Here is a 26,958-nt window from a genome sequence, read left to right as displayed (position 1 = left end):
TCTCTCTCCCCTCTCTCCCTCCCTCCCTCTCCCCACTCTCTCCTTACCTCCCTATCTCCTCTCTCTCCCCTCTCTCCCTCTCTCTCCCCACTCTCCTTACCTCCCTATCTTCTCTCTCTCCTCTCTCTCTCTCCCCCTCTCTTCCCTCCCTCCCTCCCTCCCTCCCTCCTCCCTCTGTTTTCAACAAAACAAGTTTTTTGCCACTGAGGTGGGCGATATTGGGTTTATGACGACGGCTTCTGAATCTTTGAGAATGCATCGTTAGGAGTTTTTTCATTTCAAATCTGATGTAATGCAAATATAGGAAGCGGGTGGCCCCTGCCCGTTCCCGTCTATAAACAGAACCTTCTAGCGGGTCTGTCACCTCCCTCCCCTCTTTACAGGCAGCTGCCATATTCTATTTCTCATCATTTGCGTGTTTTGTAAATATCAAATTTGCCTTTTCCAAACACTCTGAGCCTCAAGGAGGTTGGGATAAACGAGAACAACTGTTGTTATAACCTGAAGAGGAGAAGAGAAGGTCCTGACGGCTTGGTGTTGCAGTGCAACGGCAGGATTTCTGCGTTGGATTGTTTCTGACTCGTGTTGTGGCGAACATAAACCCAGAAGCTACCAGGCAGCAGCGAGAGAATCCGTGCAAGGCAGGAAAAGCTGAGCAGCGTTCGCTCCCTTTGGGGTTCACGTGTTGCAGAATTGCTTTTTCCATTCAGCGCTGGTATTTTTCTGCTGAGCTGAGCAGGAACAACTTTGCGAGACATAACTTATGGCAGACCATTGAAATGTGCCCTGGTTTGGCAGCCAGACCGGGTGAAATGTTTGTGATGTGGTTTCAGGGCATCTTCTCGGTGTGGAAATCATATTTTCCAAATAAGAGATCTGCTGAAATGATTGCCTAATCCACGTGGAGCGCGTTGAAGTCATCCATGTTCGGCGTGCTGTTGGGATCTTTTTTATTGAGACATTTTTTCCTCATATCTGTAGCATGAGGAGTTGTTCCACCTTCTGCTCAATGACTTAACTAATATTACCAACTGTCTGGACTCCCGGGACATTACCCACCTCTAAAACCTGGGTTGTGCCCTGTTTATCAGGGATTACAGTCTATAAAACTGAACATGTGGATAAATTAAGCGATTCTTCTTCACTTTTTAACCACTTTTAGCTATTTAATACAAATTTTTCATCATTTGGAGGCTGGACGACCGATCGAATCACCCTAGATTTTCACTCTGCTCCCAATTTTGGCAATGTTACACACACAAAAAGGCTTTTGAAAATACGGGATGGAAAATTCCACTGCTACCTCATCCTGAATCGGCACCAATCGATGATTAAAAAGTACTTGTAGATATTTAACTCGCATTCTTCTCACAGACAGAATAGATAAATGCAGGTGCACTTTATCCAAACCCTGAATGGTATTTTGCTGAACGTTGAACCCCAAGAACTCACAGCAGCTTCTAACAAGCCCTTTCCTTGTTCATGAGTTCCATATTGTGCGAGGGAAGTGAGCTTTCATCTGATAGATAATCACCAAGCAAGTCATTATTTATGTTTCCTCTATTAAAACCACAGGACCAGTTTGTATTTCCACATAATCGTGGCTTTATTCTTTTGCTGATACAGCAGTCTGTTTCTTTTAAACACTACAATTTATACAGTTGATGATATCAAGTTGTAAAGAGGCAAAATCACAAGCAGATTCCCTCGCTGGACTTCTACAGTCTGTATACTGAACAGTATGTTCTGTTTAAGCCTTCATACTGCATATGGAACAATAAAACTTGGCAGGAATTCCCTGTTTTTCAACTTTTAAGGAGTAGATTTTGGGTTGATTTTTTTTTTCCTTATTTGCACGTTTGACCCAAAAATACAAATCTTTCCTAAAGAAAGTGCCAGGTATCATCTCATGTGGAAACACCCTTAAATCTGATGGGAAAATGATGATAAAATTGAAATTGATTTTTAACAAGTGCTGGTGGGGGGGGGTGCAGCACAGACCACGAGAAGGTCAGTTTAGCGTAGCGTCACACCGCAGGCCTTCGCGCTCACTTCCAATTTATTGCTCAGATTCGATCTTTTTCTTTTGATTACATGTTTAACCGGGGCCTGTCGCAGATCCCGTGTTCATCGTCGCCACGGTGACCTCCCGTTTCTGCCAGCAACGCTGAATCGGGACATGCGTCTCCGGAAAGACGCCAAAGTCGCCTTAAACGCGACCTCGGCCATTCAGGCCCGGTGGACATTTGGAAGAGACCGTTCACAAGTCCAAACACAAGCAGATTCAGGTCAGATTCAGGTAGCCCGATTCGTTCGCCCCCCCCCAACACTGCAGCAGAATCAGCGCGACGAGACGACAGGCCCTCGGGAAGCCCGTTCGTCACAATCAAAAGCCAACACCACAGGGCCCAATAAGACCCTCCACCCAACAGTGAAGCTCATGGTGCAGAACCACGAGCTGCAGAAGGTTTGGCCAGAATTTCCTGCCAACCGGAGGTAAAGCGGGGGTGGAAATGGGTGATACAACAGGACCACCGGTAAATGGCTTCAGAGAAAGAGGATTCCTCCTCTGGACCTGAACCCAGCTGAAATGTTGTGGTGAGACGCGAAGAAGTTGGTGCTCCAGCCTTTCTCGGGAGGAGTGGGCCCCTTTAGCAGATGCCGGGGCTGGTTGGTGCTTACAGGAGATGTTTGGGTTTTTTATGGCTGCAATAAGGAGGAGCGACAGACTGAAAGGGTCCGCACAGGGTTGCATTTTCAATATTCACCAAATACAGCATTTTCCTGTCGTTACATTATTAAAACAGGTCTCTGTGCCCGTTATTTGGCCGGTGGACTGTACAGTTTGGGATATTTCTCTGCTTTTTAACAAACCAGTGAACAGGTCTGGTGGGGGTCCTGACGTTTTCAGAGATAAAATATAAATAAAAATAACCTCGAATACATGATTTTTTTAAGAATCTCACTCAGTTCAAGAGCTTATTTCCTTGGAGGTTGCTGTTTAGTGTTAAAACTGCCAGAGTTTCTACCTGATTTCTTTGTTTGGAACAATGATTGCTCCCTTCCCGCCCCAAAATATTCACTTTGCCTTGTAAAATTTATATGAAAGATAACCGATAACCTGGCCTTCCATCGTTCTGGTCGCTATCATAACTGCTGTCACATCAACAATCATTTCCAACCATCATCACCGGCCCGACGAGTCCTGGCACGACCAGATCGAGTCTGCCACCATCGACTCCTAACCCTCCCCCTCACTCATCAAAGATTCCCTCCAGTGTTGCAAGTAATGTTTAAAATGCCTACTTATTCCCCTGGGAGATCGGGATGTTTCCCACTATCCCGATTCTTTATACGGGAGGGGGGGGGGGAGATGGCAGCGATACCCCGTTGTGCTGTCACTTTCTCCCACACTCCTCATTCTGTTTGTCAGGGATTCTGGAATCTTGTCCCATTTCTAAATTAATGGTTCCTTCTTGGTGTGTACCAGTGCTGCCATCTTCAGATGAGATTAGGCAAGTGCACGCTAAAAAAATATAATAATAAAGTGTGAATTAGTCTTAGTAGTCATTAATAATGTTCAGTTCAATTCAGCTATCGATACGGCCTCTCTTACAATCAGTATTGTCTGTAGGTTTCTTAGAGAAACCCACAGCCTGACCCCCCCCCCCCACACACACACACACACACATACACACACACATACACACAAACCACAGTAGCAAGAAAAGCTCGCTTTTAAGAGGAGGAAACCTTGAGCAGAACCAAGGCTCACATGGGGAATCCTCCTTCTGATGGCTTATTGGGTAGAGGGGTGGGGAGAGGAACAGACACAGATGGGGTACATGGCCCCCCCATCACCATGGAAATGAGTGGGTTTATCCAGGTCTGCCTCCACTGACAACAAATGACTGGGGTCTAAATGCAGATTTGTTTCTGTTCTGTCCTCAAATGCCAGTAGTTCGCTGGTTTGAAGGAGGCACCAGTCAGCCCGGCTGCAGTGCTGAGAAGAAACCTGGGGGATGTTCTTGTCTTCAGTCCGAAAAGAATCATCAGCTCTAGCCTTAGTAAAGGTTTTATTCATGTAAATGACCAGACTGCCCTTCCAGGTTAAATTGTAGCCATCTGTTTTGGAAGAAAGTAGCATAGCGAGCATTTTTGGATATAAATCTCATGTTTAGCAGCCTCGACCCTAAACTGGACCTGAGACAGAGGGCCTGACCACCCTCCCCCCGACTCTTCTGTATGGATGTTGCTGTTTATCCATATGGGGACGTTAAAGTGTTGTAAATGGGGCGTTTAAGTACTGGCGGAAATAGCAGCAATTCTGGTTTCCATACAGGCTCAAAAACTAGGCTACAACAGTTACGTAGAACTAGATTTGATAGACAGGCTCTCACCTGTTGAAGAGTGACTGGGGAATATTGAGCCAAATGGGTTCAAAGACCATTTTTGACCCCGTAGTTTCTCCTCTGCTCTAATTACCTGAGAGGACGCCTCATAAAATCCTCAACAGGTAAAACAGGAAATGCCTCATTCAGCCAAACATGTCAGACAGCAAATCCTCACCCGGCTGGTGTAAAAGAGGATTTTGATGGACAGGCGTCTGACAGCATCTGTCGGGGGGGGGGGATGGGTCTCAACCACACGCCCAGAAACGGTAACATCCTGGACACACAACTTGCATGATCTCACCGGGTCAAAGGGAACAAGGCTTTGGAAGAAAAGTGTAACGGATGGAAAATGAGCGTCCTGAGGTTGTTGAAAATAATGTGTTGGGCTTGTGGTCCCACTTCCTCGAGTTCTTTCCACTCGCTTATTAGCAGTTTCATTTGGCAGCGGGAGGTAGAAGGATTCTCATCAATTCAACCAGTTTAGCAGTTTATTGAACCAAAGGGTGGCGGTGCTAAAACTTCCTCAGAAGATTGTGTTGTGGTAAAGAATAAGAAAGTCTTCAATGGTTTTACATTTCATTCCCTTATTTCCAGTTATTCACCATAACTGGGGTCCGACAGTTGGATTTCCTGTCACATGTGAAGCTCTTAATTATAATAGCACACAGCTTTATGTTCAGCTATTAAGAAAAAACCTGTTTTCCCACCTTTTGCCCCGTTTTCTTTTTAATAAATGTGAATCATTTGGTTTTCTGGGGTTTTAAGATGACACTAGAGGTGGCGTGAACACATGAAAAAGCTGTAGGTGAGATGGTTTTGCTGTCGATGTAGTTGTTTTCCAGTCTCAGGACCACCAGGTTGGGGTCTCCGTCCTTGTCTGGATCACAGATGCTCTCCTCAGGAACACGCCTGGAAAACACAGTTCGAGATTTCAAGGTTCAAGACTTTCACGGTCAGTTTTTGCATTGAAAGAGTCTTTGGTAGGACGGGAGCGTTGGTCCCAACCTGATCTTGTTATTGTTGAGTCGGAGGAAGTGTAAGTTGCTCATCTCACTGATGCCTGACGGAACCGTGACCAGCTGGTTGTGATCAAGGCACAATTCCACCATGGAGCCGTACGAGCCGAAAAACGACTCGGGTTCGATTCCGTCTTCATCCAGTTTGTTGTAGGAGAGGTAGAGGTACTCTAAACCGGGGTCCATGTGTGCAAAAACGAAAGCTGCGGAGACGTTGGAATTGAGGTCACCACAAAAAAGGTGAAGACGGTCGGACGAATGGGGCGGAAGTCGCGTCGTTTTCTCATTTCCTTCCCATGGACACAAATATTGCGTATTTAAAAGTGACCAGCTTGGTTGTGCTGGGCACCTTCTATCATTTAGCCATATCTAAGGAATCCACAGGCAGCAGGAGAACAATCAACAAAGGATCAGATGTTTCATAGTGAACTTCAGCAGTCAGTCAGGTTCAGCAATATTAAGACTGTTTCTACGGTTGTTACTGCACTAATTAACTGGACTCTTTTTTCATCTAGTTCAGGCATGTCCAAACTCCGGCCCGGGGGCCAATCATGGCCCGCGGTAAGATTTCATACGGCCCACAACTTCAGTCTTACAATGTATTATTTATGGCCCGCTGGCACTAACAGAATAAATAAATCACTAAAATGTAATTCCTCCTTTCTTGTAGATCTTGTAAAAGACAAGAGCAAAATTTACTTGTTTTAAACTTGAATGATAACAGACAACTTTGCATTACATTTATCAAACTCATGGAAATTTAAAGTATTCCATACAGTTCAGTGTTCAATATTATCTGACTCTCCAGATATAAATTAAAGGCAGAATTGTGTTTTTAGAGTTGTTCACGTCTGCCTGAGTGGCTTATATTTGGTTACACTGCCATTTGAAAAATAAAGAGAATTGTGACAATGAAAATTGTTTTATAATAGTGTACATTTGCATGTAACTTTTCTGGTTAAAAAAACATCAGAAGGATCTACTGGCCCCCGGGCATCTTCACGTTATCAAATCTGGCCCTCTTTGCAAAAAGTTTGGACACCCCTGATCTAGTTTGACCTGAACACCAATCGATAAAATGCCAATCAGGTCAGCAGATGGTGTCGATCTGATCTGCTACATATTTAAACTTCCTCCCTACCAGGTATCCTCTCGATGTGGTTTCCGACCAGCAGTAGATTGACCAGAGATCTTGGTAGGTAGGACGGAACCAGGAAAAGCTGGTTGTGGGAGAGGTCGATGGACTCCAGATTTCTGCAGAGAAGCAAAAACAAGTGAAAGACGCGCGTGTTACAAAATGGAAGCAGGAAATACAAAGAGCTGCTCTTTGCTAACAGTCGGGCTGTGCTGTTGTAAATGACCACGAACATTTGGCCATTACATTTTTATTTTTTTTAAAAGCACTTTATGGTAGCAAAAAGGATGTAGAATGTGTTATGTTGTAGGAAGGGCACATGGCTCAGACCTGTGGTCGATCCAGGCCATGGGGGCGATGCTCGTCTCATCCAGCCGGTTGTGACTCAGAGAAACGACGTTCAGATTCTCCGTCTGGTTGAAAACCGCCTCCGAGATTTCCTCAATCAGGTTGTTTTCCAAGTACAGCTCCTAAGCATCAGACGGTCCACAAACACAAGTTTTTTCTACTCGGAACATTTGGAGGCGGAGAGGAAAGTCCACATTGGCAGCAGGACCTCGCTGTTTCAGGTCAGGGGCACCATCGTTACACAATATGCTGTAATTGTGAGTACCAACACTAAAATTCACAGGCCCTGAAACTAAACCATTTTGCTCCAAATCTGTTCAAATTGTCATCCTTAAGTCGCAAGCTTTATCACAGTTAGCTACGCAAAATTGATGGTTCTTCATAAATAATGGTATCGTACAGTAGATTAGCGGTTAAAGCCTGTAACAATGCACAGTAGTGACACAACAGCCACGCTACACACTATATCATAGAAGAGGGTTGTATGAGTCGTTCATACCAGCAAGGACGGGGGAAGCCCCTGGGGCACTGTGCGAAAGTAGTTCCTGCCCAGTCTGAGGTAGGACAGCTGGATGAGGGGGGCGAATGCTCGAGGATCTACGTTACCTTCGCTCAGGAGGTTTCCTTCCAGCTCCAGGATCACCAGGTTGCTCAGATCTTAAAGACAGGAGAGACGACACATCCTCACGCAGCTTAGACAACGACCCCCATGCAGTGGCGTTGGAGTCCACCTCCAGCTACCAGGGGAGTTTCTCTGGTCCGATTTAAACCCAACTAGAAAAAATAGGTCTCCTAGTCTGTGGTGTCGGCTGAAGGTGTGTGTGTGTGTGCGTCGGGGTGTGTGTGTGTGTGTGAGGCAGTACCTCGGAAGCTGTTTTCATCGACTCCTCTCAGTTTGTTCTCACTGATCTTAAGTTCCTGCAGAGTGGAGGGAAGGTTGTTGGGCACGACCTCCAGAAGGTTTCCATTCAGGTACAGACGCCTCAGTAACTTTAGACCCTTACACACACACACACACACACACACACGTGCAGAGGTTCTGCTATGAATTCTTTTAGTCACGTGTGTAAAGTGGACTTCTTCTAGGTCACATTTCCATGCTGACAACCGTCGAAGCATCTTCTGGTATCTTTAATAGGATCACAGTGGATCTTTGGATCTTACTGTGAAGGCTTTAGGATCGATGGCCGCCGAGCTGAGTTGGTTTTTGCTCAGATTGATCCACTCCAGGTTTGGGATGCCGTTGAAGCTCTCCGCCGGGATGCTGCTGATATTGTTGTCTGCAATTCAAAAGGGGGAAATCGACCAGAAACGGGTCAAACCGGAGGTTCTGAAGGATCTGAATTTATCCTGGTTAATTTTAGCTACATCCTATGTTGCATTGACCTCAGGTTCTCTCTGTGCTTTAAAAATGGAACTCTGGGCTAATACAGGCTACAGCTGTCAAATGAGCTTCTGGAGAATCCCATTTTAGGACAATGACGGGAAGGCGAAGGGTGGAAGCGGAGACTCACCCTCCAGACTGAGAGATTTGAGCTCTGCTATGGACAGAGGGGGAAAGTGTGCCAGTTTAAGGCCGTCGCACGTCACAGTTACGTCGGAGATGCCGCAGCCTGGAGGGAGCCCGTGCCGGTTTTCCACCCGCTCCCCCTCTTCCTCCTCCAGTTCCATCATCTCGTCCTCCGTCTCAGCTGGAGGTCCGAAGCGGGAGGTGGTGGATTGATCGGGTTCCTTTGGAGGCGACTGAAAGACGTCTCCTCTTATCTCCTCCTCCTCTTCTCTCACCTTTTCCATCCACTCATCCACCTCTTCCGCTCGCTCCTTAAATTCCTCCTCCAGCTGCTTCTGCTCCTCCTCCGTCACAGCCTGCAATCTTCTCCTCAGGTTCTCCTCCTGCCTCCTTCGTTCTTCCTCTAACTCTCTTTCCATCTCTCTGGCTTGTCTCTCCATCGCATCTTTCCACCTCCTGGCTTCCTCTTCCTCCCGCCTCTTCCTCTCCGTCTCCTCCGTCTGCGTCCACCACTGCTCCTCGTCCTTCTCCAGCTTTCGTCTCTGCGGCTGCTGCTCGGCTCCCCTCTCCTTCACCAGTCTCCTCTGCTTTTGGACCTGTTCCTCCTTCTTCTTCCTCCTCTTCTTTTTGGCCTCTTTCTTCTTCCTCAGCTGCTCCTCCTCCTCCTCCCTACAGATCCTCTCTTGGGTCACAGAGTTGTGGGGACCTGGGGAGGGCAGAATTATCACGTGCAGATAGAGTGAAGAGGCTTTGACCCTCGTGCCCGTTGGGGTTTTACCTGACTCCATGCAGATGGGGCAGCACTCCCCCACGGGGGTGAAGGGGAAGTAGCAGTGCATTGTGGGACAGCTGACCTCCTCACAAACCACCTGACCTCCAGTACACAAACAAGTCACACAGGACGTTGGAGACCACATGGCCTGGTCAAACATGGTCAGGCCCTGGTATAAACACTGCTTACCTGGAACAACACAAGACAAACAGCAAGATTTCCTCAACAAGTTTCTAAATATTGCGTGGAGGATGTTGAAAATGCCATAAAACGGCCATATTTCGGGGTTTGGATGGTTCATACATCGCTAGTTTTGGACTCGGGCATCACATATGGAGACAAATCCAATTTATTGATGGAGCATTTGAAAGGCTGGACGTCGCCACGTACATTTGGTATAAAAAGAGGTTAAAAACAGTGTTTTCAGTGACAGATTCTACATCTTAAACAGCTAAACTGAAGCAAGAGCACAACGGAGAGACCAAAGGCAGCGAGCCGGACCCCCGTTGTTCTAAAGCCGCGACGGCGTCACGTGCCGGTGAGACCTGCTTTAATCTGGAAAAACAAGACAAAGTAATGACAAAGCAGGTAGCAGCTTCCACCGCTCCCTCTGCATCAGACCTGAGGCGCTGAGTCACGAGCAAAGGCCGTCAGCCACTGGGCTAGAACCGGGAGGGGCTCCTCATCTCTCCAGTGGGCTCTGGGGGTCATCTAATGGCGCCCTCTTTGTTTGCCGCAGAGAATCCCGGGTATTTTCCTGGCTGCTGTTATTCCTCTTAAACACCGGCCTCCCTCCCCGGCCCCTCTCAGTGATGACAGTCTCCCTGTCATCTCGGCGGGGGCACACATACTTTACTGCTTTTCTTTTGTGTCTCTGCTGCCTTGCAAATTGCAGGGTTGGTCGGCTTGTTTAAATCATACGGTGACCATGGCGATGAAACCACTGAGCGGACCCAGCGTGTCGGCAGGACCCAGGGTGGGAAATGATGATGCCGCACTGATCAATAGGACCTTCAGACCTCACTGCAACTTTGAGATATGCTTGAATTTGCCAAGTAAGGCCACAGCACTTGGATAAAGGTCGAGGTGGCTGGTGGTCAGCCGGGATCTCGATGCTGAGCATTCTCATTGTGCTGCGATCGGTCGTGTTGAAGTGGAGATGCATCCATTTCCCCCTGTAAATCCACTCAAACTCAATAGCCAAGTGGCTGAAACCCAAGACAGAACCCAAACGGCTGGGGCGGCCGTTCACCCCTCAACAAGGAGAGCTTCTCCTGTTTCTCCTTTTAAAAAGCCGACTTACCGGATCCGGTCCTCCTCCTCTTTTCTCGATGGAGCCCGCAGCCGTGGCCGGGGGGGTTGTTCCTAGCCTGGATGTCGGACACGGCGAGGGCCAGCAGCAGCCACAGGCCGGCTCCCACCAGCCACCACCTCATTTCTGCACAGCAGCAATCAAATCACGTTACTGAGAGCTGATTTTAAAAATACAACAAATAGGATAGAACGGGTGGAAACACGGGTTCGGATCCCCATCTGAGGATGGGGAGGAAAGGAGAGAGGTTTTCACCTGCAGCAGCTCCTCAGGTGAGCAGAGCTCTGAGTGCTGCTGCCGGACCCGGCGGGGCTCTTTTCAAGGGTCCTAATGGAGGGTTCTGTGCTGCCTCTGAATGCATAATGAGCCGTTTGGACTCGGCAGGCCTGTCATTATTAAAGCAGCCATGTCCGCCTACTCACCTGATGGTCTGTTTAAACGCAGCCCCCCCCTCCCCTGAGATCTTTTTGTATGTTTCGATTTGACACCGTTTGTTCTGTTACTTTCCGTCCACTCAAAGAGAAGCAAAACAAACACGCGCAAAGGAAGAGACGCCAGTTCTTCGGTCGCCACCGCGGCTTTGATGGCGCACGACAGCAGAAGCCGTGAACTTGACGGGAATCTCCTCCGCCTCCTCTTGCTTTGATCTTAAAAATCAGCCAGTTTTCCAGCTGCACAGACTGGATCCGAGGGTGTCGTCAGCGGGCCGGAGCACCTCCCCACCTCCACGGGACATATTAGTGCTGACTGGGACGCAGGGAAAGGCAGAACAGAGGAAAACGGGAGGGGGCGGCGGAAAATAGCTGTGTTTCTGGATGAGCAGGCGTAGCTGGAGACTTGCAGCAGCAGCTTGCAGCTTGTGTTAGCGTTTAGCTTAATGAGAGCCAGACAGGCTCCAGAATGAGTGTTGGCTCCAGCGGTTGCTCTAAAGTTTCCGTTAACTAGAAAAACAATTCACAAATCAGCTCATAATTCAAAGAGATATCGATATTTCTGATCCGGAGTTACGTTTGTTTAAGCCGTTTCTCATTTTTAAAACAATTTTCTCCAGATTCCGAAAGCAACACGTGAGCATTTAGGTGTAAAGGTGGGTGTACGAATAAAGTTTTGACAGGTGACCAGAACCAACAGTTCAAGCGTCGCGTCCAGACGTCACAGCCAAGAGATTTTTATCCTTAACTACAAATTTGTGATGCGTCTTGCACTAGAGAACCTGTAAGAAGGAGCTCGTTCACTACAGAAAGTGTAGATTGACTATTTTGCCCTCTTTTCTTCACACCTGGACACGGGTGAACATTTTCCCGCCGTGACGAATCGCGGCCTCGGCTGCTGATCGGTCTAAACGATTCCCTCTGAACATTGAGACAACATCACCAGGTGGGATTTACACAAGATTGTGAGTGGAATTGAAGCTAAAAAGAAAGGAATTTGTTGTTACGGTTCAGGGCTGGGCTACCTTTAAATTAGCAACTGGGTTTCCTGTTAGCTTGTTTCTTCTGATCGCATGAGAGAAACTGAATCATCGCCAGCTGGACAGAGTGAGGACAGGAGGAAACTATACTTTACCGGTGGTATGAAGGCCGTTACTTGAGACTAAAGTCTTCCTTTTCTCCTCTGCTTCTGAAGGAGCTCCAGGAGTTGTGCGCGACTGTTTCTGACTGTTGCTCACATTCTCAGAACGCAGAGCAGAATTCTGGGATTTGTGCAGCAAAGGGAGAAAAATAGCACTAAAAGGGGAGAGCAAGCGAGGGAGGACACGGCGGGACGCAGACACGAGGGAAAGAATTCAGCGACACAGAAACGGGCTGACCATGTCTGACTGAGGGTGCCGAGCTGAGGCTTACTTCACAGTTGCATTGGTCTCAGCGAGCAAGCAGGAGTCCGCTTCAATCCTGTCTCCCGCCACTGTTCTGGCACAAGACAGTATTAAACTAGCACAAAACCACCTCCGGAGGGTCAGATTCCTTCTCCAACCCATGCACTGGCTGCCAATGACTGTAGCCCTGTCTCAAATAAAAGTAGACGTGAGCTCAAGCGTGGAAACGAGCCGTCGTTCTTCCCTCGCCAATCTTGTTTCTATGATGTGAAAATATCTGGAAACAACATTAGTTTCTCATTATAATGTGGTTTTATTTTCTTCTGTGTGTGTGGCTGCGTTACGCTTCCGCGGAATACACCTTTAATGATGAAGCGCAACTATTTGGCCTTTGAGCAGGTGGTCCTCCGATGCTCAAGGTGGCGCTGTTGTGAGAGCCAACGGGGACCTGAAGCTGCTGCCTCTGGGTCAGACAGACCGTTGCATCGGTTGAGTGTGTTTTCGTTGTCACATCTGGACGATTCTTCCGAGCGATTGGAAGCGTTTCTTTCGCCCCTGATCTCCGAAATCTGAGTGAGGGAGTTTGATCGTCATGACGATGCCCTGTGTTTCTGTCCGCAGACCAAATATCCCTCTGTTGTCTCGCTACCCGGAGGCTGCCGATCTGAGGTCATGACCTTGAGTCACCCTGAGCTGCCGAGGTAAATGTCCATGCATACGGTCTCTCTCCATCACTCCGCAGGTATCTCTGGCTTTATAGTTGCCCGTTGACCTCTGACCCCAGTTTTCCTTCTGCATCTTCAGCGTTACTAATGTATCTGCATGTGTGATGCATGTGTCACTTCCTCTCCTCTTCCCGTCCTTCCTCCTGCTCTATCTCCCTTTCCCCTCCTCCTTTTACCCAGCAGGAGGGTCCCCCCACATGGGCCTGGTCCTGCTCAAGGTTTCTTCCTGTTAAAGGGGAGTTTTCCTGCCACCGTTGCTTGTTGGGGTCAGGCCCTGGGATTTTCCAAAGCACCTACAGATGCTCTTGACTTTAAAAGATTAACTCCAGACATGTGGATGTCGTTACCAAGGTTACCAATCAGGCTAAACTTGCCAAAGCTTCCAGTATTCCACCACCACCTCTGGCCACCGATCCTGGTATTCAGTGAGCAGAGCTAATTACTGACCCGTCACTGGGCTCTCAGTGGCTGGAAGGTTTGAGTAACATCTCAAAGATGAATGGATGGCTGGCTGGAGGGATGGATGGATGAGTGGATGGATGGAGGGATGGATGGATGGATGATTGGGTGGAGGGATGGATGGGTGGGTGGAGGGATGGATGGGTGGAAGAGTGGGTGGAGGGATGGATGGATGGCTGGCTGGATGAGTGGGTGGAGGATGGATGGATGGAGGGATGGATGGGTGGGTGGAGGGATGGATGGATGGATGAGTGGATGGATGGATGGATGATTGGGTGGAGGGATGGATGGATGGATGGGTGGGTGGAGGGAGGGATGAGTGGGTGGAGGGAGGGATGAGTGGGTGGAGGGATGGATGGATGGGTGGAAGAGTGGGTGGAGGGATGGATGGGTGGGTGGAGGGAGGGATGAGTGGGTGGAGGGAGGGATGAGTGGGTGGAGGGATGGATGGGTGGAAGAGTGGGTGGAGGGAGGGATGAGTGGGTGGATGGATGGATGATGGGTGGAGGGATGGATGGGTGGTGGAGGGATGGATGGGTGGTGGAGGGATGGATGGGTGGGTGGAGGGAGGGATGGATGGAGGGATGGATGGATGGGTGGGTGGAGGGATGGATGGAGGGATGGCTGGATGAGTGGGTGGAGGGAGGGATGAGTGGGTGGATGGATGGATGGATGGCTGACTGGATGAGTGGGTGGATGGATGGATGGATGGGTGGATGAGTGGGTGGAGGGATGGATGGGTGGGTGGATGGATGGATGGCTGGCTGGATGAGTGGGTGAGGGATGGATGGGTGGGGGAGGGATGGATGGATGGATGGATGGATGGATGGGTGGAGGGATGGATGGATGATGGGTGGGTGGAGGATGGATGGATGGATGGCTGGCTGGCTGGATGAGTCGGTGGAGGGATGGATGGATGATTGGGTGGAGGGATGGATGGATGAGTGGATGGATGGAGAAATGGATGGATGGATGATTGGGTGGAGGGATGGATGAGTGGGTGGAGGGAGGGATGAGTGGGTGGATGGATGGATGGATGGATGGGTGGGTGGAGGGATGGATGGGTGGGTGGAGGGATGGATGGATGGATGGCTGGCTGGATGAGTGGGTGGAGGGATGGATGGGTGGGTGGAGGGATGGATGGGTGGGTGGAGGGATGGCTGGCTGGCTGGATGAGTGGGTGGAGGGATGGATGGATGGGTGGGTGGAGGGATGGATGTGTGGAGGGATGACAGATGGATGTAGGGGTGGATGGATGGGTGGGTGGATGGATGGTGGGTGGAGGGATGGATGGATGGATGAGTGGGTGGATGGATGATTGGGTGGATGGATGGATGAGTGGATGGATGGATGGCTGGCTGGATGAGTGGGTGAGGGAAGGATGGGTGAGTGGGTGGATGATGGATGTGTGGAGGGATGACAGATGTATGTAGGGGTGGATGGATGGATGGGTGGTGGAGGGAGGGATGCGCCCTGGCGATGGAACACTGTTTTGCTCCGTTAACAGAAATGTTTCCTTCGTTTGTATCCAAGGTAGTTTTCTCTGTCAACAGTCCAGTTGACAGAGAAAACTACCTTGGATACAATGACCTGGATGATTGAGAATCTACACAGACTTCCTTCATTTGCTTTCATGTTGTTTTGCTGATTTTCCTCCTTTGAACTTTGATCAAAGCTCTTTGCTCTGAGCTCCAGCGTCTCAGCGTTCTTTGCTTGTTCCCAGCTGCCGGCTCCTCGTCCGTTGGTCCCTGGAGGTCTCCAGAGAGGGAAAAGTGACTCCAAAAATCAACGTGCTGTCAAAAATCCCCGAGAGAGGTGAGACGTTGTTTTCCTGAACGCGCGCAGTGGGAGTAGAAAGGAAAGTTTTAGTCTACAGCTTCTTCCCGTTCTGATGATGGCGTCTTCCAATCTTTTGGATTGTTTCAACGTTTCGTTCCTCAGAGTGGCCTCGCTCACAAATTTAAATGACATTTTTATGTATTCTATATATTTTTATGTTAGACGGGACGCCAGAAACTGAATGCAGACTTAAATTAAATGCGGTTTCAAATAAAAGACTCATTCAAAATCCAGTCCAAAACTATTAAACCGAGTCCACGTTAACAGCAATAAACACAATTACCGTTTTACGATTCTTTACCCTGAGAAACTGTTTAGTTGCTTTTATTTGCTGGCTCATTCTGGAGTTTTTCTGTTGCTTTTCCCCATCGGGACATTATTCCGTTACATTTGAATTGTCTTCCCTGCAGCGCTGCAGTTCTGCCCCCAGCCGGCAGGCGGTGCTGCGGACGCCTTTCAGAGCCTGTTGAGGGTTCTGGGACCTGAAGCTGCCATAGAGTCCATCATCAGGGCCGTCAGTCTTTCTTCTGATCCATAAGTCTGACAGGAAGTAACCACGACAACAGTGTAGCCCCTTAGAAACCGGTTTTAATAGAAAGAGCAGGACTGAGACAACAGCTGAAACTCTACAAAAATAAATAGTTTCTGTACAAAACCCCGCCCAGAGTAGTCTTTGTAGTCTCTTCACAGCTTTTTGACCCAGGCAGCAGGGAAAGGAGAGGTCATCCAGCCTATTGGCAGCACAGCCAGCACCCTTAGACCCAAACTGGACCTCTGGTCTCAACCGGGCCGTTCCTGTTGTAGAACACTGACGGACATTTAGTGTTTCATTTGATTGAACAGATCGGTGGTGTTGCCTCGCACACACCGTTTCTGTTAATGGGCTCACAGCCACATTAGACCCATGCGTGAAGGTTTAATACTGTTGGATGCTTTGGTGCCCCCCCCCTCCTTCCTACTGCATCTTTAGTTCTGCTGCAACTGTTTCACAAACGCCACATTCAGAACGCGCCGCCGGCGGGACCCGTTTGGACCCACAGCCACTGATTAAAGGTGCAGCTGTTCTCTAATAATAGACTCTGATTTCCTGTGCTGCTGGAGTAACCGCAGCCTTGATGAGGAGGAGGAGGAGAATAATCTTCTCACTGATAACAGATAATCCACAACAAGAACAAAAACAAAACATCTGGACTTTGCCAGCATCGTTTGCACCATTTTTTTTAAAACGCAGAAAGGACCCGTCCCCTCGGTGCTCGTCCCCAGGTCCCGTCCACAGCAGCTCCAAACATCAAAGCTCCCCATGACCAAGCGAATCCTCAGGTTCTGCGCGACACACACCGACACACACACAGAAGCCACTGATGGCACCGAGTCCTGCATAGTAGCAGAAGCATAAAGCGTTGTGCTGAAAGGGTCGAGCTCTCGTCACCACCTCCAGCAGGCTGGTCCTGGTGACCTTTTGGTGAGGAAGTGAAAGGAAACGTGACCCTCTACTCTACTGTCGTCGCTTATTGCTTCACTTTTAAAAAAATCCTCTAAGGCTTTCATGAAAAGTTTAAATAAACGTCAAAGGAAAAACTCGCAAAGGAGACGCGTCCCGTTTGGGGATTGTGAAGGTCGAAAACGGCCCCGAGCGCGCCGTCTGGTTAAGGTACCGCCAATCGGTCCGTTTGGAAAAGTAGCTAGAATCCAAAAGAACTCGAACCAAACCGTCAAATGAGCACGTTGGCCGCGTCGTTGCCGCGACGACCCGTAAAAATCCCTGCCTCGGGCCAAAGAGGAGGGCGCGACCGGTGACGGTGGGAGTCATCGGAGACGAAGGCACTGGGATGAGTAACAGAAAGTTCCGGAGATCTCCCCCGTCTGTGGAGGCCTCGCAGCCGGGACCGATAACACGGGTGGCGAAGGAGATAAAGTGCTGCAGTACAGTCACGAATAAAGAGCTCTGGTAAAAAAATAATTAGAAAAAGAGACTCTGGATGCCAGCGGGGCATCGGTTCAAGGCCTTCACACGGGGTGGAACAGCAGCGTGCACTCCTCCTTCTCCGGAGCCGCGCAGATGGTGGGGTGTGACGACACGGAGTCCTCGGGCAAGGCACTGCGAGTTTGCAGGTAGAAGGAGACAATCGTCTGGTCCAAGCGCAGTTGGTAGAGAATGCTGTCGAAGGGTTTGGGGTCCAGATCCAAGATGGAGACCAGGGAGGTGAAAGGAGGAGGCCTGGAGCCTCGGCGCCAACTGTAACTACAGGAAGTAGAAGAAGAAGAAGGTTGGGATCAAAGAGTCTCACCATACCTCCAGTGACCTAACCCTAGCCCAGGCATGGGCAAACTAAGGCCCGGGGGCCACACGCGGCCCGTTAAACGTTTTAATCTGGCCCGCCAAACTTAATTAAATGAATAAACCTTGTTAATGTTAAATTTTCACTGCAATTCTGGTGTTTTCCCACTAGAAAAAAGACAGTCAGGAGGAGAGTGATGGTGATATCCTGAAGGATAACAGAACTTTCAGTGCTTTAAAATAGAAATGGTTATTCATTTTTTTTTTAAAAGGCACATTTTATTCATTTGATTTAAGTGTTTTAAGACTCATTCCAAAGTCAGATATTTTGTTGTAATGCTTCTCTTCATTTTCATTTGAAATTAAAGCACATGTTTTCTCCATATCCCAAGATGTGTATTTTTTCTCCAATGAGGTGAGGTTACCAAAGCACTCCATCCATCCATCTGCTCCTGGTCCGGCCCCTTTGTCAAATGTTAGAACCCATTGTGGCCCACGAATCAAAATGTTTGCCCACCCCTGCCCTAGCCCTTCAAAGCCTCACCCTTCGTCCTCCTCCTCTTTATCACTGCTCGGCACCAGGGCCACCATGATGGAGCAGTCCTTGGCGGTCTTGGTGATGAGGTACTGATGGATCTGGAGCACAAACCCAGAAGGGGGGCGGCTGAATGAAACACTCGTTCTACGGACGTTGGGACCGACGGCGGCCCGCACCGACCTTAGTAGCAGCGTACTCCACGGAGCCGTCGTCCTCGGCCGGACATTTCTGCAGCATCTCCAAGAACTCTTTGTTGTACGGACCTTCGATATGAAGACGCGCTCTGACAAAGGCAGCACGGCTGATAAGTGACCATTGAACGGCGTTTCCCTGTGCGGGTAAAGTGACGCGCCCGGATCACCTCTGCTTAGGGAAGTCCTGCAGGTGCTGCTCCACTCTGTGGTACAGGGGGTAAAGCTCCTCGATGTCCCGCATGTCCAGCATCTGCGTCTGGAGGATCCTGGACAGCACGCTGTCGCCGGGTAACCCCTGAGAGCCTACACACACACACACACACACCCCAATGACAAACGTGAACCCAACAGGAGTTGAGGATGTTCCAGAACGGGGGGGTTTCTGTCCCCACAGGAGGGAGGAACCCCGGCGAGTTAGATGAAGTCGGCGTCTGACCTTGACGGCTCCTCTCCTTGTTGAACAGGCTGGCGTCGCAGTAGCTCTGCCGCTCCGCGTGCCTGTCGTTGACCGGCCCCCCCTCTCTGCCCTCGCTGCTCAGCAGGGCGTTCATCAGGACCTGCGGGCGCAAACGTCCCGATCAGTGACGCTGAAATCAGCCAAAGACAAAGAAGAACGAGCAACACCTGAAGCCTCCTGCAGTGATACACACACACACACACACACACACATAGATCATTTCACCTGAATGAAGTCATTCAGGACAGCTTTGTTGGTCATGTGACAATTGAAGCGGTTGTTCCCTTGCAGGAAGTACGGTCTGAGATGATGCAGGAGGGAGTTCAGGTCCAAAGAGTCGTCGCTGTCCTTCCTGCTGTAAATACACTGCCCCCCCTGCAAAACACACACATTAGAGCCACGCTGGAGCTTTTGTCTGACAAAGCGGCCTTTTGATGGTTAAAGCAGGAGGTTTTTAGTGTTGAGAGAGGCTGCGCGTGACCTTCTTCTTCGCCTCTGTATGATTGTCTGTGTTAGCGCGCCCCCTGGTGTTAGATCCGCCGTCCTGCAGGCGTTTTGCTACTGCTGATCACGTCTGAGAGCTCAATGAAACACTCTTGGAACAAAAACACGGGTTGTTTCCCACCTGCTCGGGCATGTGTGAGTCTACTAAGAACTATTCTTCAACTAAATGCTGAGTTGTGGCTGACAGGTGATGTTTTAGGCTTGAACAGAGCATGCTGTCATTTTGGCCATTAGCTGACAACATTGTGGTGAAGCTGCAGCGTCAGCGGGGACGGAGAGGAAGGGAAACGTCCTGGAGGGGGAATTGGCAGTGCTGTTGCAGAGGAGTGTGTGAGCAGCTGTCAAGCTAGTGCCAGTAGAAACACACTGGGAAAAACAGGCACAACTGAAGAACAACGAAAGGGAGAAGAAAGGAGCAGAACGTTCAGCCCGGGCTCAGAAACTGGATTAACATAATGACCTCGCCAGAAAAAAGCCTTCCTATGTTGTCAGTTACACACTATATCCTCGACGCGTCGTCAGAAGGGGGAGAAGTGAATCCTGGTCTGTCTCGGGGTGGCGCTAAAGCTCATTAACAGTCCTGGCGGCTGTCGCCTCGGGAAACGGCCACTGAAGTGACCCAAGGAAGTGGAGAAGGGAATAACCACATGAGGACGGTCAGGAGAATCCACAGAGGCTTGGAAGCAGGAATAAACCGGTATTAGTTTGCTCTGCTTGTTAGATGTGACCAAACTGGACCAATATTTAGTCAGGACACCAGACGGAAGCGTTTCCAGCTGCTGGAAAAGTCCCGGCGTGATTTAAAGATGCCAAACGTGCAGCGAAAACATCTGTTCCTCTGGACCATGAGCCCTGATTCCGAAGCAGCTGGGATTGGGAAGCAAAAGAGCCCCACCCAAGGGTCACGGGTTCCCCCATTAGAACGCAACTAAGGGGGCCGAGCCAAGTCTTCCGCCTTGAGTCATCTGAAGAACTAATACTGTAACCCGGACGGTGAGGGGGCGCATTCCTCCTCCGAGCGCCTTCCTGGATGCTTTTCATAGCAAGAAAGCGCCTGGAGCGCTCACACGGAGCCCGAACACCGGTGGAAGAGCAGAGGTTGTTGTCACCCGCGGTACGCAGCCTGTGCTTGTCAGAAATTCCTCCTGCAGTGTTGCTGTTGGCAACCCCAGCAGAACAGACCAGTTCGCCCATCAGTGAGGGCGTGCGCGCTCGTGCAAGCGCACGATCCCTCTTTCATGTTCACATTCAAGGTGGAACTAGTTTAGTGTCTGACATCCCAAAAGCCTGGCCCCTCCGTATTGTTGTACACGCTGTAAAAGAAGAGTAAGCGCAGCGCAATCAAGCATTATGGGCTTCATTCACGCTTTAGGGAGCGCTGGGGTGCAGTCGGCCGGCTCACCTTGAAGATTTTGAGGTTGTTTTGAGGTTCTTCTATAAGCTGTCTGATTGCAAAGTGCATTCGCTGTTTGTTGCTGAAAAAAAAATCGAAGAAACAAGATGTTAGCCGTCATTTGGAGCATCTGAACGGGCGGCGTGAAGGAAACTCCCAGGATCGACCTGGAATTTTGGCTTCACGCAGCAAAACGCGGGCGTTTCCTTCAGCTACGTGTCATTCCCCAGCTTCTACCAACGGGATCTAAGGCGACGTTTCCCTTCTTGACAGGGATGTCGTTGGAAATCGGCGTCAAATGTTAAATGTACACGTCCTGCACGTCCCTCAGTTGCTCTAGCAACAAGCTCTTCCCTTTAATTTATGGCCTCATTGAGCGGTAAATTGTTTCTTTCTTTGCTGCCAAATTCTAACAATGGACGACTTCATGACGCACAGAAAGGAGATGAGCTGGCTGTCAGAGCTGTTGAGCAAGACACCGACGATACAGTTCGAACCGCGCGTCGCTACGCCAACAGCTTCCTTTTTGTCTCCCACAACTCCATTTTCTATGTTCAACCTTCAGTTCTGCTGCGGCGTGTGTTGACAGTGGGGATCTTACCCTGAAAACAGGTCCAGGGGGCAGTACAGGCTACGCTTTTTCCACTTCCCCGTTGCTACCTGGAAACAGGACCGGAATCGTCATGACAACCTTTATGATGCCCCCAACGTTAACGCTTATGGGGGGACTGAGGTTCATCGATTCATCATGATAATGAAGGAAACACATTTATCACATCGAGGAGACCTGAAGTGCAGCAATCTACACACAATCTACACACACACACACACAATCTACACACACATGAAGGCAGGAAAGTTAAACGCTGGGTGTGTTTTACAGGAGTTAATCTCAAAGACACTTCATGAAAACTCCCTGCCCCAAATAAAAAAGCAATAAATAAATAAACCTGGTTCACATCCCAACAATTACAATTATGTCAGGCCCATTTCTAACTTAGTCTTTGTATCCCCCCCCCCCAAAAAGCACTCATTTAACCCCCCACATCCAGTCTGTGATGGACTCAGCACAGCTTTACTAATTACTGATGAACTTCAGAGAGGATACAGACCACAAAAGGGTCTTTAATTGTGTGTGTGCGCGTGTGTGTGCGCGTGTGTGTGTGTGAGCCTCCTGACATGAAATGAAAGAAACAATGATGCAACAACATCCATTATGATAATGAATCCACAGCAGCCCTTTGATCAAAACTGAATTCTAGTCAGATTATCTGCTTTGTTTATTTATTTGTTTGTTTATTTGGACGGCCCTCATAGATGCGTTTCCTCACCTTGTACAGTTGGTACATGCAGAAGCGGCACACTTTGGATTTGATGTCTTTGCTGACGTGTTTGGAAGATGGCAGGAAGCCCCATTTAGGCTAAAAACCACAACAGGCCCAAAACAGAAGGTGAGTCACACACATATGGCCACACAAAGCCTGTGTGTGTGTGTGTGTGTGTGTGTGTCTACCTTTATTTCAACACACAGTGGAGGAGTGTGTGTTGACAGATGGAGGACTGGGTACGTCAGGTTGGGCAGCGACAGAGCACAGCCGCTGTAAATGTCGATCACCTTGTCGCAGCGCCACCCTGAGGCCCAACGCAGAAGAATATAAATAATAGATGAAGAAATATAGATGATGGACGGCATAATTCCATGTGTGCGTGTGGAATGTTGTGAGGACGCCTTTACCTGGACGTTCATGCTGGACTTTTATGGACAGCTGGCGCACAAACTCCAGCGGCAGTTTCACGACTTCCTGGATTAGAAGAGAACCCGGGTTAATTCCATCTGGGCTGGTGTCGGCGATCCCTACCTGAGGGTTCTGTACGGTAACCACGGCGCTCAACACGGTGGCCAGCATCCTCCAGGTGAACCCAGCGTGTGTCATTCCAGGTTTTGATTATGTTGTCAAGACCTTTCAAGACTCTCAAAGACCTACAAAAGTACTAGCCCGGGTGGATCAAGGAACGCTCAGTTCTAAACGAGACCATTTCCTGTCCTTTTTTAGGTCGCCACCACTTTGAGTTGTAATCGGTAACCGGAGGAGAGAGACGAGGCTGGAGTAAATGGATCCAGAGTTCGGGTTATTAAAGCAGAACTAACTAGAACTTTGGGTTTTACGTTCCACATCCCGATTTGTGACAAAGACGTTTGTTACGTCCCTCAGTTGTGATGTCATCTGCTCAAGGCCTTGCTGGGAAACGTCTAAAGTCCTGCTCGTCATGGATCGTGTTAAGTTCTCAAACCTCTGAGGTCCAGGAGGTGATCCTGGACCTGCCGGATTCACCCAGGTTCTGACTCCCACGTCTGGAACGAGATCCAGATCCTCAGGGTGGGACTCTGCTCAGTCCTCTTCTCTTTTTTTAACAAATCACCACCAAGTTGTTCAGTGGATTTCAATCTAGGGTCTATTTTTATCACTACAGCAGTTCACCGCGTACTATTATGGGCTGTCCTGGTCAGCCTAGAAAGTCTCCCTCTTCAATCTCTGTCCACCTTGCCAGCAATTATTCATCACAGACGTTCTAGAAGCTGCAGAAGAAGATTAGGTTCTACGTTTTTAGCCCGTTTTATATCCGATTTGGGTTTTTCCCGTTATGTTCGCACCCCAAATCTAATACATTGGCCGAGAGGTTGAGGGCAAACGGGAGGGGGCAATAGGGGCAACACTGCCGACATGAATGCTCGAAGGAGAAACTATTTGAGAGACTGGCAGAACCTGTTTTTGACTTGACTTTAGGGGGTGGAGGAGAAAGTGTGGCTTGCTCGAGGGTTAGAGTTGGATGTGAGCAGGTGCGTGATGAAGTGCAGGGGTCAGAAGACGGGGCCCTGGGGGACACCGGGAGCGACTGGAGAGGGGTTGATTTACATAATCTAAGCTGGCTGGAGCCAGCACGGAGCTGTGAGGCGTGGGGAAGCCCAGCGGAGGAGAGTGGGCCGTGGCGTCGCTCCTGCTGGCGTCACACGGAGGTCGCGTGCATTTCTTTATGAATGGTGAGACGGGAATTTTGCATAGCGACGTGTTATTAACATTCCACCGAGAGCCATCGTTAAGAACGGAAGAAAAGAGTAAAGTTCAGCACGGTACAACCTGAAAGGGACAGATTCCCGAACAGGGTTGCAGCCAATCATGAACTACTCACCCCACTGTGGACGAACTTTTCTCCCAGCAGAATGCTCATGACATTGGAGCTGAAGTCCACAATGTTCTGGATCTGCCTGAAGGCCTGCTCTGCACTCTAGAGAAGGGGAGGAAGGTAAACACCTTAGATCCGGTTCTTCTGTCAGCACGCTCGCATGCACAGGTCAATCAGGCTACTCCTAAAATTAGACTTTGGAACGTCCTCGGAACTGGTTCCTCATTCCAGTTTATGTGCAACAGAGAAAATCGAATGAGGGGAGCCTGCCTGTCCTCCTCGCCACTAGGGGGCGATGTGTATATTTTCAGCAGGTTGCTAGGACGATTCCATCCCATTGACATAATAAACAAGGGGAGTCAGGTGGCGGAGCAGCGCCAACAACAACAGGGAGATGCACAACAGGACAGCTTATTGTATAATTATTACACAGATAAGAATCATGCTCTCCCTTCTTCTATGGTTTTTGTTCCAGGTTCTTACGGGTTGTGGAGCAATGCTCCGGTTAAGGGGTCTCCATGCTGGGCCAGAACGATTTCCTGGCGCTTTATCTGGGTGTCTGGGTCAGATAGGGAGAGCGCCAGTCGGTCCAGTTGTGGTCAAGTGTCGTCTTATTATTACTATTGTTATTACTATCGTCGTTAAGTGTGAGTCCGCTGCCTTAGAATGAGAAGCTTTTCACTGTCATTGTTACAAGTAGACATCAAATCATCCAATCCCAGTTCCAAACAGAGAATATTCCTTTATTTACCTGTGGGGGATTTTCCGAGTCCTCTGCTGGATATTTGAGTAGCCGCAAGACTCTGGAGAGCTGCAAAAGCAGACGCATCAGTCAGGGTCAGCGAAGCACACCTAACCAAAAGGTCCGAGGCTACGGACAGACGTCGGCTGTCATTTCTGTAGAACCATCTGTCAGTACGGCGTGTTTCTCCATGACACTCAAATGAACAAAGAAGAAACATTAATAGACGAGCAGGCTCATCTGTGTCTGCACTCAGCTTGAACATGCAACTGGTGGGAATCACATTCATCTACTCTGTCCTCCTGTGGTCTCAACACATTTGACAGAGATTGTGAGGAGCACACGGGTTCTGTCTGCATGTTCGGTCCGGCCCCAGGCTGGAATCTAAGGCTCAGCACGTTGCAGAACCGACATGTCATTACCACAGTTTATGTAGCAATAAGCTTTATCCAGAAGTTTCTGGTGCCCTCCGAAGTCCCAAAACACATTTATTCCAAAATGCTGTGCATTTGAATTTATTATGCATGTGTAGATTTGGTAGCTTTTACATAACTGCACACTTCCTGAGAGACGATGCAATGTTGACATGTAGGGACGAATATGTCGTTCATGTCCTGTCTGTCTGTCTCATTAAGATATGCGTGTTTTTGGACTGCAGTCCGCTTCAGAGTTGACTTAAAAGATTCTGAAAACCTTTTAATAGTGCAACACAACAACACGGGCGATGACCGCAGGTTTGGACTCGCTTCAAGCCTCGCTGTCCGATATTTAGCGCATCATATGCTCCCATACGAAAGTGGGATAAGTTATCGAAAACGGGCGACACGAACGCTTAATGAACGCGGCATTTCCTCCTCCGACCGCAGAAACATTCTCCAGACAAGTCGACCGACCCTCCTATCGGGGAAAAACGCCGAGGTGAATCAGTTAAAATGTGAGTGATGTGCGTTAGCCAGCGTAGATTTAGCTTGGTGTTAGCACTGCCGAGTCACCTTTACATGTGCGACAACCAGGTTCTTGTTCCCCTCTCCGTGGTAAACCCAGTCATTCTCGTCCATTTTATCCAGCTGCATCACACCGATGGCAACAACTGCGCCTTCTCTTCGCGGGTAAAAGTATCAATAGAACGTCTCGACCCAACTACTCCGAGTCGGACCGGAGCTTCGGGGAAGGGTGTTACCGGCAGTTCCTGCTCGGTGCTCCGCCCCCGGCCAATGAACGAGCGAGCCTCCCGATCCGAGCTTCCGGTGGGCACTTCAAAATAAAGGTCCCCATCTCTGAGACGTCAGTTATTTTAAGTCTGAAAATCGGGGGAAAACGGGAAATAACAAAATAACATTCGTGTAACGGCGAATTTCATATTTCTGTATCAGATACTGAGATTAGGTTTGCCAAATACTGCTACACACATACATTACCCTCGTGTTTATGGTGATTTTTAACGGGTGCGGGCCGTTATGGGGAAGTGACCGGACGGGACATAAAGGCCAGAAAATCTGTACTTGAGGAAAAATCTACTATGTTTAAATGTTTATGTTTGGGCAGGGACGCAGTAATTGATGTGAGTACGGGAAAAGAGTCTGTTCTAGGCTTTGAAACCAGATGAAATGGACCAAAACTGGAGCAAGACCAATATAAGTGTAGAGATGCTTGGCTGTAAAATAAAAGAAGGCATCTCAGCTGTTCCAAAAACTGGAGGCAAATTTGGAGAAAGTACATTAAAGCCGGGGCGGAACGGGGAATTCATGGAGGCAGTGAGAGACAGAAATAGGACAATAAGACATTATTACTGGAGACAATACTGTGGTTCAATAAGAAAGGTAGCAAAGACAGGGTGTGTGTGGGGTGTTGAAGAGATGGGAGGAGACATAGAGGCACAGCTGTGATACAAAGAACAGGTAGAGCTGCTGGCAAATACCTTTGAAGTACCGTACATAGTTCCAATAATTTTGGAAGGAGGGAAAGTGGAGTGGAGACAGGTCTGTAGCAGAACATAGAGAAGTGATGCGTAGCAAACTGAACTTGCTGCCTTTACTATAGATGAGCTCAAGATGCAGTCTGGTATTCCGTGATTAAACATCTGAAAGTGTCAAAAGGGTTGTGGACAATGCTAATCGTGGATGTGCGCATTGTCCTGCTGCACTCAAACCAGGTCTGTCCAAACAAGTCCTCAAGGGCCACAACCCAGCCAGGCTTATTTATCCCCCTTAAAGCATGTTCAGCCTGGTAGGAGAGAAAACCCGGCCAGACTGTGGCCTTGGACATGTTTGACTTAAACGTATGTACAGATCCTACTAGCAAGGAGTTCGTTTTAGCCCCCAACAAGTTTCTTTTGTGTTCTTC

General features: G+C 49.0%; 3 protein-coding genes across 6 annotated transcripts in view; 1 reads left to right on the top strand and 2 right to left on the bottom strand.

Moving 5' to 3' along the window:
- The window catches only part of cenpp (centromere protein P), a 49,894-nt gene extending 31,905 nt beyond the window's left edge, over positions 1–17,989 (top strand). The window contains exons 7-9 of one of the 2 annotated variants that reach the window (XM_057030329.1): positions 12,925–13,004; positions 15,211–15,302; positions 15,737–17,989. In XM_057030329.1, coding sequence (XP_056886309.1) covers positions 12,925–13,004; positions 15,211–15,302; positions 15,737–15,864 — 300 coding nt within the window. In that variant the 3' untranslated portion in view covers positions 15,865–17,989. The remainder of the gene's footprint in view (positions 1–12,924; positions 13,005–15,210; positions 15,303–15,736) is intronic. The other variant, XM_057030330.1, reaches the window with a different exon arrangement.
- Positions 4,865–12,339, bottom strand: ecm2 (extracellular matrix protein 2, female organ and adipocyte specific). Of its 2 annotated transcripts, none has more exons than XM_057030319.1 (11): positions 12,054–12,339; positions 10,479–10,613; positions 9,182–9,364; positions 8,408–9,109; positions 8,058–8,173; positions 7,757–7,892; positions 7,393–7,550; positions 6,876–7,015; positions 6,552–6,664; positions 5,400–5,613; positions 4,865–5,303 (listed from the first exon to the last, which is right to left on the bottom strand). In XM_057030319.1, the coding sequence occupies exons 2-11, from the start codon at positions 10,609–10,611 to the stop codon at positions 5,135–5,137; spliced, it is 2,064 nt and encodes a 687-aa protein (XP_056886299.1). In that variant the 5' UTR covers positions 10,612–10,613; positions 12,054–12,339; the 3' UTR covers positions 4,865–5,134. The 2 variants fall into 2 exon arrangements, with proteins under 2 accessions (XP_056886299.1, XP_056886300.1); XM_057030320.1 differs by lacking the exon at positions 12,054–12,339 and adding an exon at positions 10,743–10,895.
- ippk (inositol 1,3,4,5,6-pentakisphosphate 2-kinase) lies at positions 15,895–25,816 on the bottom strand. 2 transcript variants are annotated; one of them, XM_057030326.1, is made up of 14 exons: positions 25,608–25,816; positions 24,625–24,684; positions 23,880–23,975; positions 22,426–22,492; positions 22,204–22,322; positions 22,022–22,111; positions 21,292–21,350; positions 20,700–20,772; positions 19,019–19,168; positions 18,773–18,893; positions 18,504–18,639; positions 18,323–18,425; positions 18,149–18,240; positions 15,895–17,568 (listed from the first exon to the last, which is right to left on the bottom strand). In XM_057030326.1, exons 1-14 carry the CDS (start codon positions 25,686–25,688, stop codon positions 17,334–17,336), a joined length of 1,482 nt encoding a protein of 493 aa, XP_056886306.1. In that variant the 5' UTR covers positions 25,689–25,816; the 3' UTR covers positions 15,895–17,333. The 2 variants fall into 2 exon arrangements, with proteins under 2 accessions (XP_056886306.1, XP_056886307.1); XM_057030327.1 differs by lacking the exon at positions 24,625–24,684.
- Between the last annotated feature and the right edge of the window lie 1,142 nt (positions 25,817–26,958).

The sequence above is a fragment of the Takifugu flavidus genome, chromosome 4, assembly GCF_003711565.1.
Source record: "Takifugu flavidus isolate HTHZ2018 chromosome 4, ASM371156v2, whole genome shotgun sequence".
NCBI classification, from domain to species: domain Eukaryota; kingdom Metazoa; phylum Chordata; class Actinopteri; order Tetraodontiformes; family Tetraodontidae; genus Takifugu; species Takifugu flavidus.
This window is presented reverse-complemented; position numbering and strand designations above follow the sequence as displayed.